The sequence below is a fragment of the Leopardus geoffroyi genome, chromosome A2, assembly GCF_018350155.1.
Source record: "Leopardus geoffroyi isolate Oge1 chromosome A2, O.geoffroyi_Oge1_pat1.0, whole genome shotgun sequence".
Taxonomy (NCBI): domain Eukaryota; kingdom Metazoa; phylum Chordata; class Mammalia; order Carnivora; family Felidae; genus Leopardus; species Leopardus geoffroyi.
In genome coordinates this window covers 140,100,972-140,116,200 of record NC_059331.1, presented here as the reverse complement: position 1 = coordinate 140,116,200, position 15,229 = coordinate 140,100,972, and the positions used below count along the sequence as shown (strand labels likewise).

The window sequence follows — 15,229 nt, the reverse complement described above, 5'->3', positions numbered from 1 at the left end:
CCCTTTGTCCGTGTGCAAGATGTGATTGTTTTAAGGGAATAGGCAGTGGAGTGTGAGAGTGTAGTGCCGAGAAGAGAAGAAGAATTCGATGTGGTTCCCAAATGAAGACCCCTGATTTAATACCAAGAAACAGGTGCACAGGACGCCGCTTGGAGATCGTAGTAAGCAAGGCCTTGGGGCCAGAGAAGCCTGGGTTTGAGTCTTTTGAGTCCTAACAGCTACACCTCTTCCCCGCGTCTGAGCTCTGTGTCCTTGGGCAAGTCACTGAACCTCACTGTAAAATGAGGACTTAATAAGGCAGGTAGTTGTAAGAATTAGAGACAGGTAATAAGTTGTGGCCAATACTAACTAGTTCTTTGTGAGGAATGGATTCAAAAGAAATCGTGGCAGTCCTGCCTCTGCCAATGCGCACCACCATTCTCCAGCCATTGTCCCCGCGGTGGTTTCAGGGTCCTTCTGCATCACAGCCAGCTCAGCGGATCTTCAGCCTCGCCCGCGGCGTGTCACTGGACTGGAGGGTTCCGGGGTTATATATAGGGCCAGCCTAGTGGGAGGAGAGGAGAAGACGGGGAGGGGCAAACCTTGTCGGGTCTCCAGAAAGGGCTGGCTTCGCCTCGAGCAGCCCCCGGAGCGGCCGGAGGGAGGGGAGGCAGCTGGAGACGTGCCTTTGGGGGATGGAGTTGGTCAGAGGCTCAGAAACTAGACAGGTGTGATCCCCAGGTGCTAGACCACAAGTGAGGAATCTCAGACCTCGGCCTCTGCCCAGTAGGTTCTAAGTGCAAGAGAATTTAAGGGGCAAATTGGTGTTCATTAATGTTTTCCAAAGTTTAAGGAGGCCTAGAATGGCGTTCTGCGTCTCAGACCAGAGATGCGCACACAGTAAGCTCTTGGAAAATTCGAAGCGGAACCGAGAGAGAAGCAGAGGAGGCCGCAAACCGCCCCAGCGCGCCCCACGGAAGTCGAGCGAAAACGGCTGACACTGAGGGCAACAGTCAGCACCGAGTCCTGGCCCAGAGTGCGGAACTGCCAGCCCTTGTAGGCTGTCGTGAAAATGCCAATAACTGAGAGGCCCAGCGTGGGCCGAGGGCAAGCCCCAGGGGCTCATCCCAGCGTGTCCGTGGCGAGGGAGACACGTGCCCTGGTGATGCTGGGGACAGGCACTCGGCGGCCTTGGAGACGAAGACACTCACCACTTAGCAAAGGGGAAGATACTCCTCCTGCTTTGGGCTGGGACTAGAGCTACTTTTATAACTGGAGGGATATTCCCCACCTTCATCATTCCTGTAAGGTAGCCTGCCTGCAGCTTCTGGGTTCCAGAGAGAGGAAGAAGAATGCCACAGATGCCTTTAACTCCCAGGACTTCATAACTTTACATCAAAAGTGACTGTATTTATGTGCTTATTTGTGGGTGATTGTTAAAATTTAGCAAATAGGGGCACCTGGCTGGCTCAGTCTGTTAAAGGGCGGGAGGAGGGGGGGAGGGTTGATTTCAACTCAGGTCATGAATGTAACGTTTGTGGGATCCAGCCCCGGAAGCAGGGTCCAAGCTGAGAGCACCGAGCCTGTTTGGGATTCTCTCTCTCCCTCTCTTCCTGCCCCTCCCCTGCTCACTCTCATTTTCTCTCTCTCTCTCTCTCTCTCTCAGAATAAACTTAAAAAATTTTTTTATATAAAATTTAGTAAATAAACATATTCTAGACATATTCGTCTAAAATCTTTTTCCATCCCGAGGCGCCTAGGTGGCTCAGTTGGTTGAGCACCTCACTCCAGCTCAAGTCATGATCTTGTGGTTCTTGAGTCGGAGCCCCACATTGGACTTGCTGCTCTCAGCACAGAGCCAGCTTGGGATCCCGTATCTACCCCTCCCCTCCCCCCACTCTCCCCTGCTTCGGTGTGCTTTCTCTCTCAAAAATAAATAAAACACTAAAAGATATTTTTTAAAAAATCAATAAAATAAAATCTTTGGCCATCCCTAGGATCAGTGGTTCTCAAGTCAGAGAGGAAGTGAAGAGTTTATTTTGAATTCAAGAATCATCAGGCAGAGGAGTTACCCTTTCCTGGGCTCAGACACAGACTTGTTTCTGGGTCCCCTACACACAATTTGTACCTTTGAAAAAATTAAGTGGTGTGTCAAATTATTTCCTTTTCTGCTTCAAATCAATTCTGACTTGCCTCTTAACACTGCTTCCTTGCTAACAGCCAACCAACAAGTAACACCTCTCGTGGGTGTGATTGGCAGAAAGAAACGTTTAAATGCTGAAACTTTTTAGGGCATTTCTCTAAAATGCCAAGGAAGCACAACGAATTGTAACTTTGGAAGGAGATACTGCTAGGGAGGTAGAAAAAGTTTCATTAAAGAGGGGTTATATAGTAAAAGGTCAGAACCCAGCAGGACTGTACTTCAAAAACTGGAAAGTGAAACGTGGAAAGATGGGGGTAGCAGCTGATTGTGGCAAGAGAGAGCTTTGACAGGTCCCCCCCCCCCCCCTGCCCAGAGCCGGGTAATAATTTTTTAAAACACACTTCAAAGTTGCTGTATTAAAGAATCTCATTTGTTGTCATTTGTTCAAACTGCCCAGGCTTTTTTGTTGTTGTTGTTGTTATATTGTGTGATTGCTGGGTGTATTCTTTCATATAATTAGGATAGTCTATCAAAAAGTTGATTAATTTTAGAAATGCATAAGTGCTTCTAAACAGATGAAATCTGCTTTAATCAAACTGGGATTTTTGAAAAGCTTTTGTGAAAGGTTAATTCATCATTCTACAGAAGAAAGTGTCCCCTGGAGACCTTAGGACTGAATGTGGGAGAGCAGGCCCCCAAGGATAAGGAAAATCCTCAAGGCTGTGAAAAATAATTTAGCAAATGTGATTCTTTACATGCATTTTAACATGTCCATGTATTTAACCAGAAATCAAATCGTTGAGCCGAAGGGGTGTTTTTTTAAATACAGATTTTCTGAAAAATATTTTGGAAAAGTTTGTAGCCTAACTTTTTAACAAGGTGATAGATAGCTTTTCATATGTAAAGTAGTTTTATTTTAAAATCTCTTTTCAGTCTCCAAGCCTCCCAAGAATGAAATAGGCTTTGATTTAGTCCCATTTCACAGAAAAACAATCCAAGGCAAAGGGTAACTGCCACCATCTGCTGTGGTTAACAAGGGGTCCACTAGCTGTGTGGCCTTCCCCAGATGAAGGCACTCTGCTTTAGGAGGCCAAAGCAAGGCAGGAAACTGGCATCATTTAATCCGGCCCTCAAAATGTCTGGGACAAATTGGTGATAGAAGTACATACGAAAAACTGTCTTAGAAAGGGGGAAAGGTTGTTGTCCATTTCAATGGACAATTGAAGAATCCAGCTTTAAAATGATAGTAAGGGGGGAGGGGGGCCTGAGTGGCTCAGTCCCTTAAGTATCCGACTTTGGCTCAGGTCATGATCTAGATATTGGTGGGTTCAAGCCCAGCATCAGGCTCTGTACTGACAGCGCAGAGCCTGATTGGGATTCTCTCTCCCTCTCTGTCTGCCCCTCCCCTGCTCGTGCTCAGCCGCTTTCTCAAAATAAGTAAATAAACATGAAAAAAAAAAAAAAAAAAAGGAAGGATAGTAAGGAACATGAAGGAAAGGGGATTGTAATGGCTAGTTTTGCATACGGGTTTTGCAGAGGTAAGAGAAGCTGGAAGAACGGAAAGATGCAGGAGAAGGAGGAGGGGGAAAATGGTCTTTCCCGTTTGTGATTTCCAGTTACCACCACCCCACGTCTAAACAATAAGGGAAGGGCTCCGATGCCCGCTCGCGGCTGGACGCGAGGAGCATTGGCAGAGGCGGAGCGCGAGACCAAAGGCCACTAACACCAGTGCGGCCATCGTGGCTAACATAAGAGGACGCTGGGGTCCCACAGATCTTGCGGCTGGATTTGCCCCTGTCCCGCATTTGATTCCACATCATTAGGATGAATCATTAGGAAAATGTTTCAAGTAGGGCTCCGGATTTGGAATTTACTAGTGGTATCCAAGTTCAAATTCAGAAAAGAAAGAAAGAACACGAATCCTAGAAAGGCAACGACAGCAATCACGTGTACTTCGTAGCTGCCGCCTTTCCCTTTTCCATCTTATATGTGAATCGGCCGGTTGGAGCCCTCTCGACAGAGAAGGCATTCTGTCAGTAAATGTTGGGGCCTTCACTCATCTAGAGAAATAATAAATTGGAATGTTCTGCTAATATTAAAGGCTAATGATTTTCCTCTTCAAATAAAACGTCGATATCTGCCAAATAAAAGGGGAAGAGATCCTTTGGAAAGTAAGGAACCCCAATTATTATCATGCCTGCTGCCTTTTGAACGCAGCATATGCTCTTAATTTTTAAAATTGTTTTGCTTTCCGTAAGAACTCTAAATCAGCGTCATTAAAGCCAATTTCTCCTTCTTTCCCTTTTTTCTCCCTCTCCGCCTCTTCTTTCAACAGTGGTGTGAAAGTTCAGTTATTCTCCGTCATGAGTATAAAGCTTTGGAAATCAGCTCATGTGCCAACACCGGGAACTTTTCCAGGCCCACGGTGCGAAAATGGAATATGTGCTGTGGAATTATTATTTTTGTCCTTTAGGTTTACATCTACGCCTTTGTATTATGTAAATTTATGAGAAGCTGTGAATCACAGGGTTAGGTAGAGGAGGGGTTTCTTCCCCCTCCACAGGCAGCGGGAACCGACCCCGTTCAGCCTTTGAATGATGCACAGCCTTCTTATCCTTCCGTGGGTTTTTTTTGTTTGTTTGTTTTGTTTTGTGTTTTTCTTTCTTTCTTTCTTTTTTTTTTTTTTACCCAGACCCAGCTTCTCTCCCCACCGTCGACCCCGCGGGCTGGCAGGGGCTCAGGGCTGACACCCAGGCCCCAGGAGCCTCGGCAGACACGTTCGTGACAGCAGCCGGCCGGCCCCACGAGGTCGCCGGGGGGCCGCGGGATGCTGTTCCCCTGTTGCCAGCGTCAGCACTGACGCGGAGCGCTGAATGCTTCGCGCTCTTTCCAGTACCCTCGTCCCCTGTGAGTCTAATTGGAAGCTATGAGGGCGGACCCACTGTCAGCGAAAGTCAAAGAGTTAACAACTCAAAGAGGACACAGAGGGAAGAGAAAAAGAAAAAAAGGCTTCCAAACTAATTCAAACTAAGACGGCAGAAATTTTACTTAACATCGTAAAAGTTGGAGACATTCCTTAAAGCCTGGGATTCACAGTTCAACTTTTGGAACATGTGCAATGCCTACAGGATCAGGTCTGAGAGAGGCCTAAGGTGGTGGGGGCGGGTGTCGCAGAAGAACGTCCATCTCCACCAAGAGAGGGGGCCCAGGCCAGTGGCTGAGCGTCCCCGCTCCGTCCTTCAGGGATTGTGAAAGTAGCTGGAGGTGGCTGTGGGGGTATTGTGCTCCGTGCACAGTCATGCCCTCTCCTCCTTTAGCAAGGAAGAAGGGCTTGGCAGGGGGAGCTCAGGAACCGGAATGAAAGTTCAGGTTGGAGGGTGGGGCCCAAAGGGGAAGGCAGAAGGAAACTCTTCCACCGAAGAATCGAGTTAGAAAACTCCCTCGCTTTCCCCGAGACCGTCAGGAGACACCCAACAATTGGCAGCCCAAGCCGAACGGCTCCGAAGGCAGGATTCGCGCGGCCGGGGCGGGCACTGAAACAGAGCGCAATGGACACGAAAGGTTTTCGGAGGAGAGCTCACAGGTGCCCCCACCACCCCGTTTAAAAGTGGCTTAAGGAAGTGTTTTCCGGGAAACTGAAAGTGACAGGCAAAACTTATAAAAAGATGCTCCGGTTCCCTCTTGGGCGTGCCACGGCGTCAGGCCTGTTTTCTTTCTCTTGACATCTAGATTAAATGACCCTTCAGTTACACCCGGAGTCGTCAAAGCAAGTCTATTAGCGACTGTTCTGTTCAGAAACTTTTCAAACGGGAGTTCTCCGCCATCTGTTACTTGGGTCTCTAAACCCGATCCGGCACCCCCGCCCGAAACCCTTTGGTGACTGCCCCCATCTCCCAGCCTTGGGGGTGGGGAGGGGAGGGACGGAGCCGCCGCTGGATCCGCGGGGGTGCGGCGGGGAGAGGGAGGAGCGAGATCGCGCCCCAAAGGAGAGCGGGGCGCGAAGGTGTGGTGGAGGCCCCGAGGCCGGAGGTCAGAGGGACCCAAGCGACGACCGCGCGGCGCGAGCAGGGGGGTGGGGGGCGCGGGAGCCCCGCCGCACGCGCAGCGCGCGGGGGGCGGGCGGGGAGGTCTGGCTGGCGGCGGGCGGTGGGAGTAGCGCCCCGGCTCCCAGTCCCCTCTAAGCCGCTCCAGCCTCCCTAGCCGGCCCCTCCAAGGCAGGGTCACAGAGCCCGGTCGCCCCCGGCCTTGCCGACGTCATTTTTAACCGTTCGGGACTCGTGAGCAAGAACCAATAAGTGGAGATCCCAGCCAGGGAGTGTTGTCAGCTTTTCGGTTTCACTTCGGGCTTCTTTTTAAATGGCTCTGCTCCGGCAAACGAATCGTGAGTGAGGCCGGGCACCTCAGCTCCGGCGCCCGCAGCGGGAACGCAGTTCCCGTCCGAGGCCAGGGCCGGGGGGCGCCGAGGTCGCCGCCGTTATGGACGCCCAGGCGGCCGAGGGCAGCGGGTCGGCGCGGGGCGCTCCCGGCCGGGAGCCACCGACGGCCGGGGTCCGGGAGGTAACTACGTTGATAAAAGGCTCTCGGATTTTCATTTACTTCTGTTGCTTCTCCATTTCTCTAAGCTCCTTCTCTGCTCTGTATTATTTGAATTTCTATTATAGACATTTATTTCATGGGAAATCAGAAAGTTTGCAAAGAACATCACAACTGCTCTAAACCTCGTGGGTAGTATCAAGGAAAGAATCGGGCGGTGTCGAATGTAGGTTTTATTTTGACCACAAAAATGACTCGTAAAAATTATCTGGGGACTGCTGCTGAAAAGCTATAATCAGCCCGTTGCACAACCAGCGATCAGTGCAGAACAAAAGCGTGTTTGGGGCGTCCTCTTCTAATTGTTCACTTCCCAGGCTTCCAGAACTACCTTGTAAATTGCAAGCAAAACTTGTCTGACTTTTGTAGTTTGACTTGTAGGCAGCTTCTCGAATGAGCTGGAGACGTTGAGTTGCTTGTTTCTGAACTTCTTTTTCCCCCAAGTCCAGCTCTGAGTCGCAGTCTGTAGGGAACACACCTCCCAGGCCTGTGGGAACGGGTGAGAAAAACCCGAGCATTAGTGGAGGGGCAGAAACAAACCCGCGGCAGGTGATCCTTGTCTGTAATGCTTGCCGGCTCATTAATAGCTCTCACCTTTGGGGCTCTTCCTTTACTTTTACAAACCGACTTAATATGTAAATGCTGTTTTGAGGACAATAATTCCACTAGGTTGAACCCAGACCCCCAATAAAAAGAAATAAGTAGTAACAACAAAGGTCTAAACCACAAACCACGCTCCGTCCTCCCCTCCCCCAGAAGAAAGGAGAGCTCGGCGAGTTAACTGACCCCTCCTTCACAACCAACCGAGGACACTGCCCTTCACACGCTCTACAAAATTAGCAAAAATTCTTTATTTGCTGCCAAACTAAAAGCACACTAGTAGCCTCAAATCGGAACTCGTAGCTCTTGTGTTTGTTGATGTGCTGGAAAGTTAGTTCCCACTGTGTATTCATTAACTTAATCTGAGGTACTCAACAAGACTCTTCCTTTGAACCTTGCAGATCCCCCTCTTTGGGGCCTACTCCAACGCTCCACCTCCATCACACATTACAGGAAGTAACAAAAGACAAGTCAGAGATAAAGACTGAGTAAAACTGTAGGAGAATTTAGGAATGGTTTTCCTCCTCCAGAAGGCAGGTAGGTTGCTATTTATTAAACAGGAAGACTTGTGGATGGGTCCTAGTGCCTGGGGAGGCAGGGTGGTCGGAATAATAATCTAGTCTCTTCCATTGAGCTCATAGTAGCTACTAAGAAGCAAAGGGAAAGCAGGCTGTTACTTCTGATGAAGAGGCAGGGGCCATGGATGTTGGAGAGGCCTGAAAATCCTAAAAACATGAGCAGAGATGAATTCATGCACTTGGCAGAAGGTTGGATAAGTTATAATAGTTTCTAATCCATGTGTTCCTTTTTAAAAACTCAACAGTACTTTGTGGCTTATTAAAGAAGAGGGGAAAGATTGTGGATTATAATCAATGGCTCCATTATACTGCCTTTTATTTCAGATTGCAGTAGTCTTGACCAAAAACTGCATTTGCTTGTGATAGGAATGTAAATTTAAAAACCTGTGAAAATTATGCAAGTTCTTGAACAATCAAGAACAAAGTTTAGGAAGCACTGAAATAAAAATTGGGCTCCCGAGGCAAAAAAAAAAAAAAAAAGAGAACTTGAAATTATTTTAGAAGAGTAGAAATTTTTCGTATTTTCTCAGGAGGTCTTAAGAGTTTATCACTCTTAAGGGCACTTAATACTCCCCTTCCACAAGGATTTAAATACTGGCTTTCTGTGATTGGGAAGGAGTGGGACACTTAAATCACTGGCTCTGACCAAAAAGGGGATTAGAAGAGTCTCAAAGAAAGTCCAAAGAAACTATAACTGTTTCTATTTGCCATTAATGAAACGAACAAGGCTGTCTTGCATTCTTTTAATAAACAATTTTTAAGTGATGAACCGTTTTAGAAGCTTCTGAATTTGCCAAATATGCTCTGCTTTTCTTTTCTTTTTTGTTTTGTTATCTTTCAAATGTGGGGAAGAAAACCCAAAGTACTGGACAGATTTGACAAGACGATGGAAGCCCTTCCTAAATGCATTTTGCATTTTGTTTACGGCAGTTCTAACTGAATAGAGGTATATTTTTTTAAGTAAGAGCTTTAAGTTAGGTTTTGAAAAGCACCTCTTCAGTCTTTAGGATTAGCAAACTCAGGTCTGATGTTTTAAAGGGAGGGCATAATTGCTACTTTGCAATATTTGTGTTAACTCGCATGACACCTTACTTTCAAACACTTGTCAAAAAGGCAAATCCCGAAAAGACCAGTGAAAAGCAAACAGTGGAAATATTAACTATACAAATAAGTATACCCCTTAGCCAATAATTCTCCTTGTTAGTTCGGTGTCCACCGAAGGAGAAATGTACCGAGGTCAAAAACAGGACTCTGGCCGTTAAGGAGGAGGGAGTGGGGGAGGGGGAGAGGGGAGTGCGGAGGGACACGCGACGAACGTAAAACAAACTGGTGGCATTCAGTCCAGAAGGCAGGTAACGCTCCGGAAGCGGATGAGGTGCACCAGTCAGCTGGGCGCTCCGAAGCTTTCCAGAGCCAGGCTGTTTCGTGCTTCTTTGCCTTTTCCTTCAAACCTGGCCCTATGTTGGAGGGGTGCAGCGTGAGGGGATTTTTCGATGTTGGGAAGTAGCAGGTAGGAAAGGAAACCTGACCTGCCCCAAAAGGCAGCAATTAAAGTCTTAACGGCGACCCATCTGTCGTGGGACGCCACCGCCCCCACCCCCACCCCGCCTTTCCCCTAGCAAAGCCGTCCCCGAGCTCTTTGTCTGAGCAGGGAAGAAGAGGAGACAGGGTCTGAGGCCCCAACAGCAAAAGGAAAGGAAATTTCCAGCTTGGGTGCACCCTGGGTGACTGAGCCCGGGCCCAAATCCGCTGCGAAGGCGCCTCTCTCTGGACTCGGCTCTAGAGCCCTAAGCTCGCCTCACCCTGCACCTGTGTACGGCTGCAGCCTCCCAGCCCGAAGCCACCCCGAGACCCGAAAGGAGGCATTTCCCAGGCCTAGTTGTTAAGGCCGGTCGCATCCAGACTTTCTCCCCATTTAGCCCTTTGGCTGCCTCCAACTTCCAATAGGACTCACGTCTCCTCCCCCACATCCTTAGCAACTGCGTGTCCCCACCACCCATCCCGCTGCTCTGCTCCGCCGCTGGACACAAGGCGCGCGTCCCCAGCCCTGGCTCTCTGCAGTGTCCACCCCTCTCGGCTCGCACGGCCGGGGCGGGGCAGACCCTCACGAAAAGCCAGAGTGAGTGGCCTGTGCTGAGCATTGTGGTAGGGAGGAGGGATTATTTTGAGGCAAATTTCCTCCGTTTGGGGTCCAACTTCTCATTTTGGGGTGACATTGCTCAGAGGCTCAACAATCCCAGGTTTTATAGTCTGCATCCAGGCTCCCACTGCTGACCCTTTCCAGGCCTCGTGCAAGAAGTCACCCACACCCACCCGTCACCACCCGTTCTACACGTACGCACTGAGGGTAACTCACCAGGTAGATGGCACCCTGGGCTGCAGCGGGTGGCCACTCCCAGGGGCTTGCGGGCCGCAGGGTTCTGAACTGGCACGTTTGCGCTCTTCCTCCACTTCGTGGCTCGGGCTCGCGGCCGCCGATCTCTCGCCGCGCAGCCGCTCGTCCCACGGCTAAGCTCTGCGGGATCGCAGGCTTGCAAAGGGGAGCAACCAGAAGCTTGAGCGCTGCAGTGGTCGGCGCGCTCCGGACCGCGCCTGCCTAGGCGGCGGGAACCCGCGCAGCACCAAGGAGCAGCCACCTGAGCCTTCCAGGAACACCCCTTACGCTCTACCGCTCCTCGCCGAGTTTTGACAGAGGCGCCAGACCCGAGGGCGCCGGCATATTGGGGCGTTGCAGGGACTAGGTCTCCGCGCGCTCGCGTGCCCGCAGGTCCCGGTGCTCGCCGCCGCGCGGTGAGCACACGCACCCAGGCTGCCTCCTGCGCTGCTTTGACAAGTGGTGGGGACTCCAGCAGTAGGGACATGGAGGGCTGGGGGTGGAATCATAGGTTGTTTCCCTTCTCTGCTTAACTTTCAGTATCTAAAATGCTCCGAGAGAGCTCTGAGAGCAGGTACTTAACATAAATATTTTTTCTGGGCTCTCAATGGAAACGTATAAAAGCGCGCGTGTGTGTGTGTTCGTGTATATCGGGGGTGGGGTCGGGCCGTAGCCGAAGTTTCTGGTCGTGTGATACCCGCCTATTCCTTGCAACTCCTTCTCAACTTTGTGGATGGAGTGCGGCTTTCCCAAACTTCTGTCAAGGTACCACATTTACAAAACCACAAATACATAACAAGCCTCCCAAGGCCTTTAATTCTCAGGGACGTTTTGTGAGGCCAGTTACCTGCTGGCGTCTTCCAAGTGGTCCAGATTCGGCTCGGGCCGCAGAGACTCCGGGATGCCGGGAGTCCTCAGCCCCTTGCCCCAGAGGAGCCCTAGAAAGAGGGCTGCGGAGGAGGCGGCGCGGCTTTGACCTGGGCCCGGTGTCGGCCCGGCGGAACCGTGCAGAGAAAGCTCGGATTTCGCTGCGGTCGGCTTCCTGGCCGTGGCTTTCTGGAGCCTGGCGTTTCATAAATATAGCCGGGCGTTTGCCCCTGAATTAGACTCCGTTTCCTTATTTAGCCTTTGCACAATGATTTTAGATGATGTCACTTAGAGCTAAACGAGAAAATTGATCTCAGATTTGCTTGGCCTTTAAAGCCTGGTTAAGCAGATTGAGAATTAAAAAGACAGAGGAAAAAGCAAAGGGGCGGGGGAAGACGGCGAGGTGTGCGCCCGAAAGACTGCGCGCAGAGGGGAGGGCGAGCCGCGCGGCGAAGAGCGCCCCCGCCTCTTTTGGGCGGGGGAACTTCACTCACCAATGAAAAGTAGTCACTGACTGCGGAGAAAAAAAAAGTTTTCCTGTTGACTGTTGGAAGCGAATTGAGCAATTATCTAGTTTACCTTCTCCTCTTGGAAGTTAACGATTGGCGAGATCTTGGCTGCGTTATTGACACAACACTTTCTATTGATAGAAATAAGTAGTGATTGTCCTCGAGTCATTGGTGCGCCAAGAACTCTGCGATGGGCTGGCAGGAGTCCATTGGGCTGGGCAGGCAGGTTCGGCTGGTGATGCTGGGGAGGAGGAGGAGGAGGCTGCTGGTGGTGATGGTGCCCGTCCTCCTCTCCGCAGGTCTGTGACAAGCAGGGAACAAGGCAACGACGGCGCAGCCTGGCCCCGGCTGACGGACGCTGGCGACTCAGAGATGGACAGTAGCTGCCACAACGCGACTGCCAAAATGTTAGCTACTGCTCCGGCCCGGGGCAACATGATGAGCACCTCCAAACCCTTGGCTTTCTCCATCGAACGAATCATGGCGCGCACCCCAGAGCCCAAGGCCCTGCCCGTCCCCCACTTCCTTCAGGGAGCCGTGCCCAAGGGGGACCCCAAGCACTCTTTGCATCTTAACTCGTCGATCCCTTGCATGATCCCCTTCGTGCCTGTGGCGTACGATACGAGCTCCAAGGCTGGAATGACGGGCTCGGAGCCGCGGAAGGCGAGTCTGGAGGCTCCGGCGGCACCCGCAGCGGCGCCCGCAGCGCCCGCGTTCAGCTGCAGCGATCTGCTCAACTGCGCGCTGAGTCTCAAGGGCGACCTGGCCCGGGACGCGCTGCCGCTGCAGCAGTACAAGCTGGTAAGGCCCCGTGTGGTCAACCATTCTTCCTTCCACGCCATGGGAGCCCTGTGCTACCTGAATCGAGGTGACGGCCCCTGCCACCCGGCAGCCGGCGTTAACATCCACCCGGTGGCCTCCTACTTCCTCAGTTCCCCTCTGCACCCTCAGCCAAAAACGTATTTAGCTGAAAGAAATAAACTGGTGGTCCCGGCGGTAGAGAAGTACCCCTCGGGAGTAGCTTTCAAAGACTTGTCCCAGGCTCAACTGCAGCATTATATGAAAGAAAGCGCCCAGCTTCTGTCGGAAAAAATCGCGTTCAAAACCTCTGACTTCAGCCGAGGCTCTCCTAATACCAAGCCCAAAGTTTTCACTTGCGAAGTGTGTGGAAAGGCAAGTACTATGCAGGAGGGAGGTCTTCCTTCCTTCCTTCCTTCCTTCCTTCCTTCCTTCCTTCCTTCCTTCCTTCCTTCCTTCCTTCCTTCCTCCTTTCCTCCTTGTTTCCTTCCCTCCTTCCTTCCTTTCAAATTTCATTTTATTTTGTAATTATTTGCATACATTTTCTATAAGGTTATTTCCTCCCTCCCCCTGCTCTGCCGCGCTTAATTTCAAAGTACTTGTTGGGCTAACCTGTTCTCCATGTGTTTAACTTTAAGGTCTTTAACGCACACTATAACTTAACCCGTCACATGCCAGTGCACACAGGAGCCAGACCCTTCGTTTGCAAAGTGTGTGGAAAGGGCTTCCGGCAAGCCAGCACCCTGTGCAGGCACAAGATCATTCATACCCAGGTGCGGAACGGTTGGTAGAAAAATAGCCGCTAAACCCTGGCTGTTTAGCAAAAGGTTTAAAATGTGCTAGCTGGACAGGAGGAAATGCCATGTTTTTGCCTTTGTTCTGCTGAAAAACACGGGAGACAGCATTACTGTGTTTTTGAGTTTGCAGGACTCCACAAAATACCTTAACTTCTCTGCTTTTCTTCCCTTCCCCTTAGGAAAAACCTCACAAATGTAACCAGTGTGGCAAAGCATTTAATAGAAGTTCCACTTTAAACACGCATACCCGAATACACGCAGGCTACAAACCGTTTGTGTGTGAATTCTGTGGCAAAGGATTTCATCAGAAAGGTATAGAACGCAGGAGGCGTCGCCTTTCACCAGTAGTCTTACTGAAAGTTCCAATCTTTTCCGGGTATTTTAGAAAAATGGTTTTTAAAGTGCACCTAGTTACTGGTGCATCTGTTGCCATTCCAACCTCCTGCCCTTGCATCTGGTTAGTAATAGAGAAAGACATGGTTTATACACTGAGGGGTATTTCCGAGCGGCTTGTTCTCGTTTTATACAACTGGGTTAATAAATATGTTTTAAAATGTGGAGGGGATGGCCTCATTGCTGATATTTACAGGTAAACGTGGGGAGAGGCTAGTGCAGGTGCCCAGCGCAGCCCGCACCTGCTGTCCGAGCTGTGGCAGCTCTTCCTCTTGCTTTGCAATAGTCCACTCCTCTCTTTTCAAGCTCTCAACTTAGACCCACGTCCCTGTCATCTGTCTGTTTCAGGGAATTACAAAAACCACAAGTTGACCCACAGCGGGGAGAAGCAGTTCAAGTGCAGTATCTGCAACAAGGCTTTCCACCAGGTTTACAACCTCACCTTCCACATGCACACTCACAACGACAAGAAGCCGTTCACGTGCCCCACGTGTGGCAAAGGCTTCTGCAGGAACTTTGACCTCAAGAAGCACGTCCGCAAGCTGCACGACAGCAGCCTGGGGCTGGCCCGCACGTCCGCTGGGGAGCCCGGCACGGACCCGTCGCCCCCTCTACAGCAGATGCCGCCTGCCACCCTGCCGCCTCTGCCGCCGCCGCTGCCGCCCCCTGGTCCCCTGCAGCCCGGGCTCCACCCGGGCCACCAGTGATCAAGGCCAAAGTCCCTTCCCAGCCGCATTCGGGCCCCACTACCGAGGCAGCGGGGGAATAGAGCTGGTCCTGCCGACCCAAGCTCGTCTGCAGACCCCAGGGCGTGTTGGGCCCCACGTTAGCGCCTACCAGAAGCCTCTGCATTTCCCCCGCCTTTAGCCTCTTGCATGCACCTGCTAAATGGTTCTGTGTATTATATCCTATATACGCACTAACGATTATGAGAAAATTGGGGGGTTTGTTTTCTGATTTTTTTTTTTAAACAAAATTCTGCTGTATTTATTGAGATCTGTATTATCCTACCCGGGAATGCTGCACCATTTTAATTTTATTATTGTATATATTTCCATTGTGTTATTCTGCGGTCTCAAGATGCCTGCCGATTGTTTATCATTTCGTCTTTCCCTGAGGTAACAAGACACTGTGTGTATGTTATATATACACGCATAGATGTGTGTGCCTGTAAAGGCACATTTCACAGTCGTGAGCACACACACACACACACACACACACACACTAGAAAAAGGTGGTTCATTATGGATGAATTTGAATTTTGGTTTTGATTCTTGCACGTGAAAATTGATTCATTGACTGTTGGAAATAAATACTTGGAACATGCTTATTTAATCAACAAACGTAAGGGCTCTGTTCATATTACTCAGCTAGAGATCACTATTCTGACCTCCTCATCCTTCCACATTCTTTGAAAGTTCAACCCTGGGTTAGTACCACCTAATGTTTGTTCTGAGAAATTCACCAAGAACAAAATAATAGTCTCTTTACACAGTTACAACTTCGGCCCAAAGCAATGAAATTTGACAAAGTTCAGAGGCAGAAGATGTGAAGTTTTCTAACAAACGTCTTTGTCCTGGGCCATCTGATCTGTTTGAAGT

General features: G+C 50.2%; 2 protein-coding genes across 4 annotated transcripts; one reads left to right on the top strand and one right to left on the bottom strand.

Annotated features, from left to right (window-relative positions):
* The first annotated feature begins 6,246 nt into the window (after nucleotides 1–6,246).
* Nucleotides 6,247–14,971, top strand: FEZF1 (FEZ family zinc finger 1). 2 transcript variants are annotated; one of them, XM_045495448.1, is made up of 6 exons: nucleotides 6,247–6,679; nucleotides 7,714–7,849; nucleotides 11,940–12,813; nucleotides 13,077–13,211; nucleotides 13,415–13,547; nucleotides 13,977–14,971. In XM_045495448.1, the coding sequence occupies exons 3-6, from the start codon at nucleotides 12,013–12,015 to the stop codon at nucleotides 14,333–14,335; spliced, it is 1,428 nt and encodes a 475-aa protein (XP_045351404.1). In that variant the 5' UTR covers nucleotides 6,247–6,679; nucleotides 7,714–7,849; nucleotides 11,940–12,012; the 3' UTR covers nucleotides 14,336–14,971. The 2 variants fall into 2 exon arrangements, with proteins under 2 accessions (XP_045351404.1, XP_045351403.1); XM_045495447.1 differs by lacking the exons at nucleotides 6,247–6,679; nucleotides 7,714–7,849 and adding an exon at nucleotides 9,290–9,400.
* Nucleotides 6,872–11,629, bottom strand: LOC123606779. 2 transcript variants are annotated; one of them, XM_045495450.1, is made up of 3 exons: nucleotides 11,112–11,629; nucleotides 10,247–10,420; nucleotides 6,872–7,199 (listed from the first exon to the last, which is right to left on the bottom strand). In XM_045495450.1, the coding sequence occupies exons 1-3, from the start codon at nucleotides 11,337–11,339 to the stop codon at nucleotides 7,011–7,013; spliced, it is 591 nt and encodes a 196-aa protein (XP_045351406.1). In that variant the 5' UTR covers nucleotides 11,340–11,629; the 3' UTR covers nucleotides 6,872–7,010. The 2 variants fall into 2 exon arrangements, with proteins under 2 accessions (XP_045351406.1, XP_045351405.1); XM_045495449.1 differs by having other exon boundaries at nucleotides 10,247–11,225.
* Nucleotides 14,972–15,229: the final 258 nt, after the last annotated feature.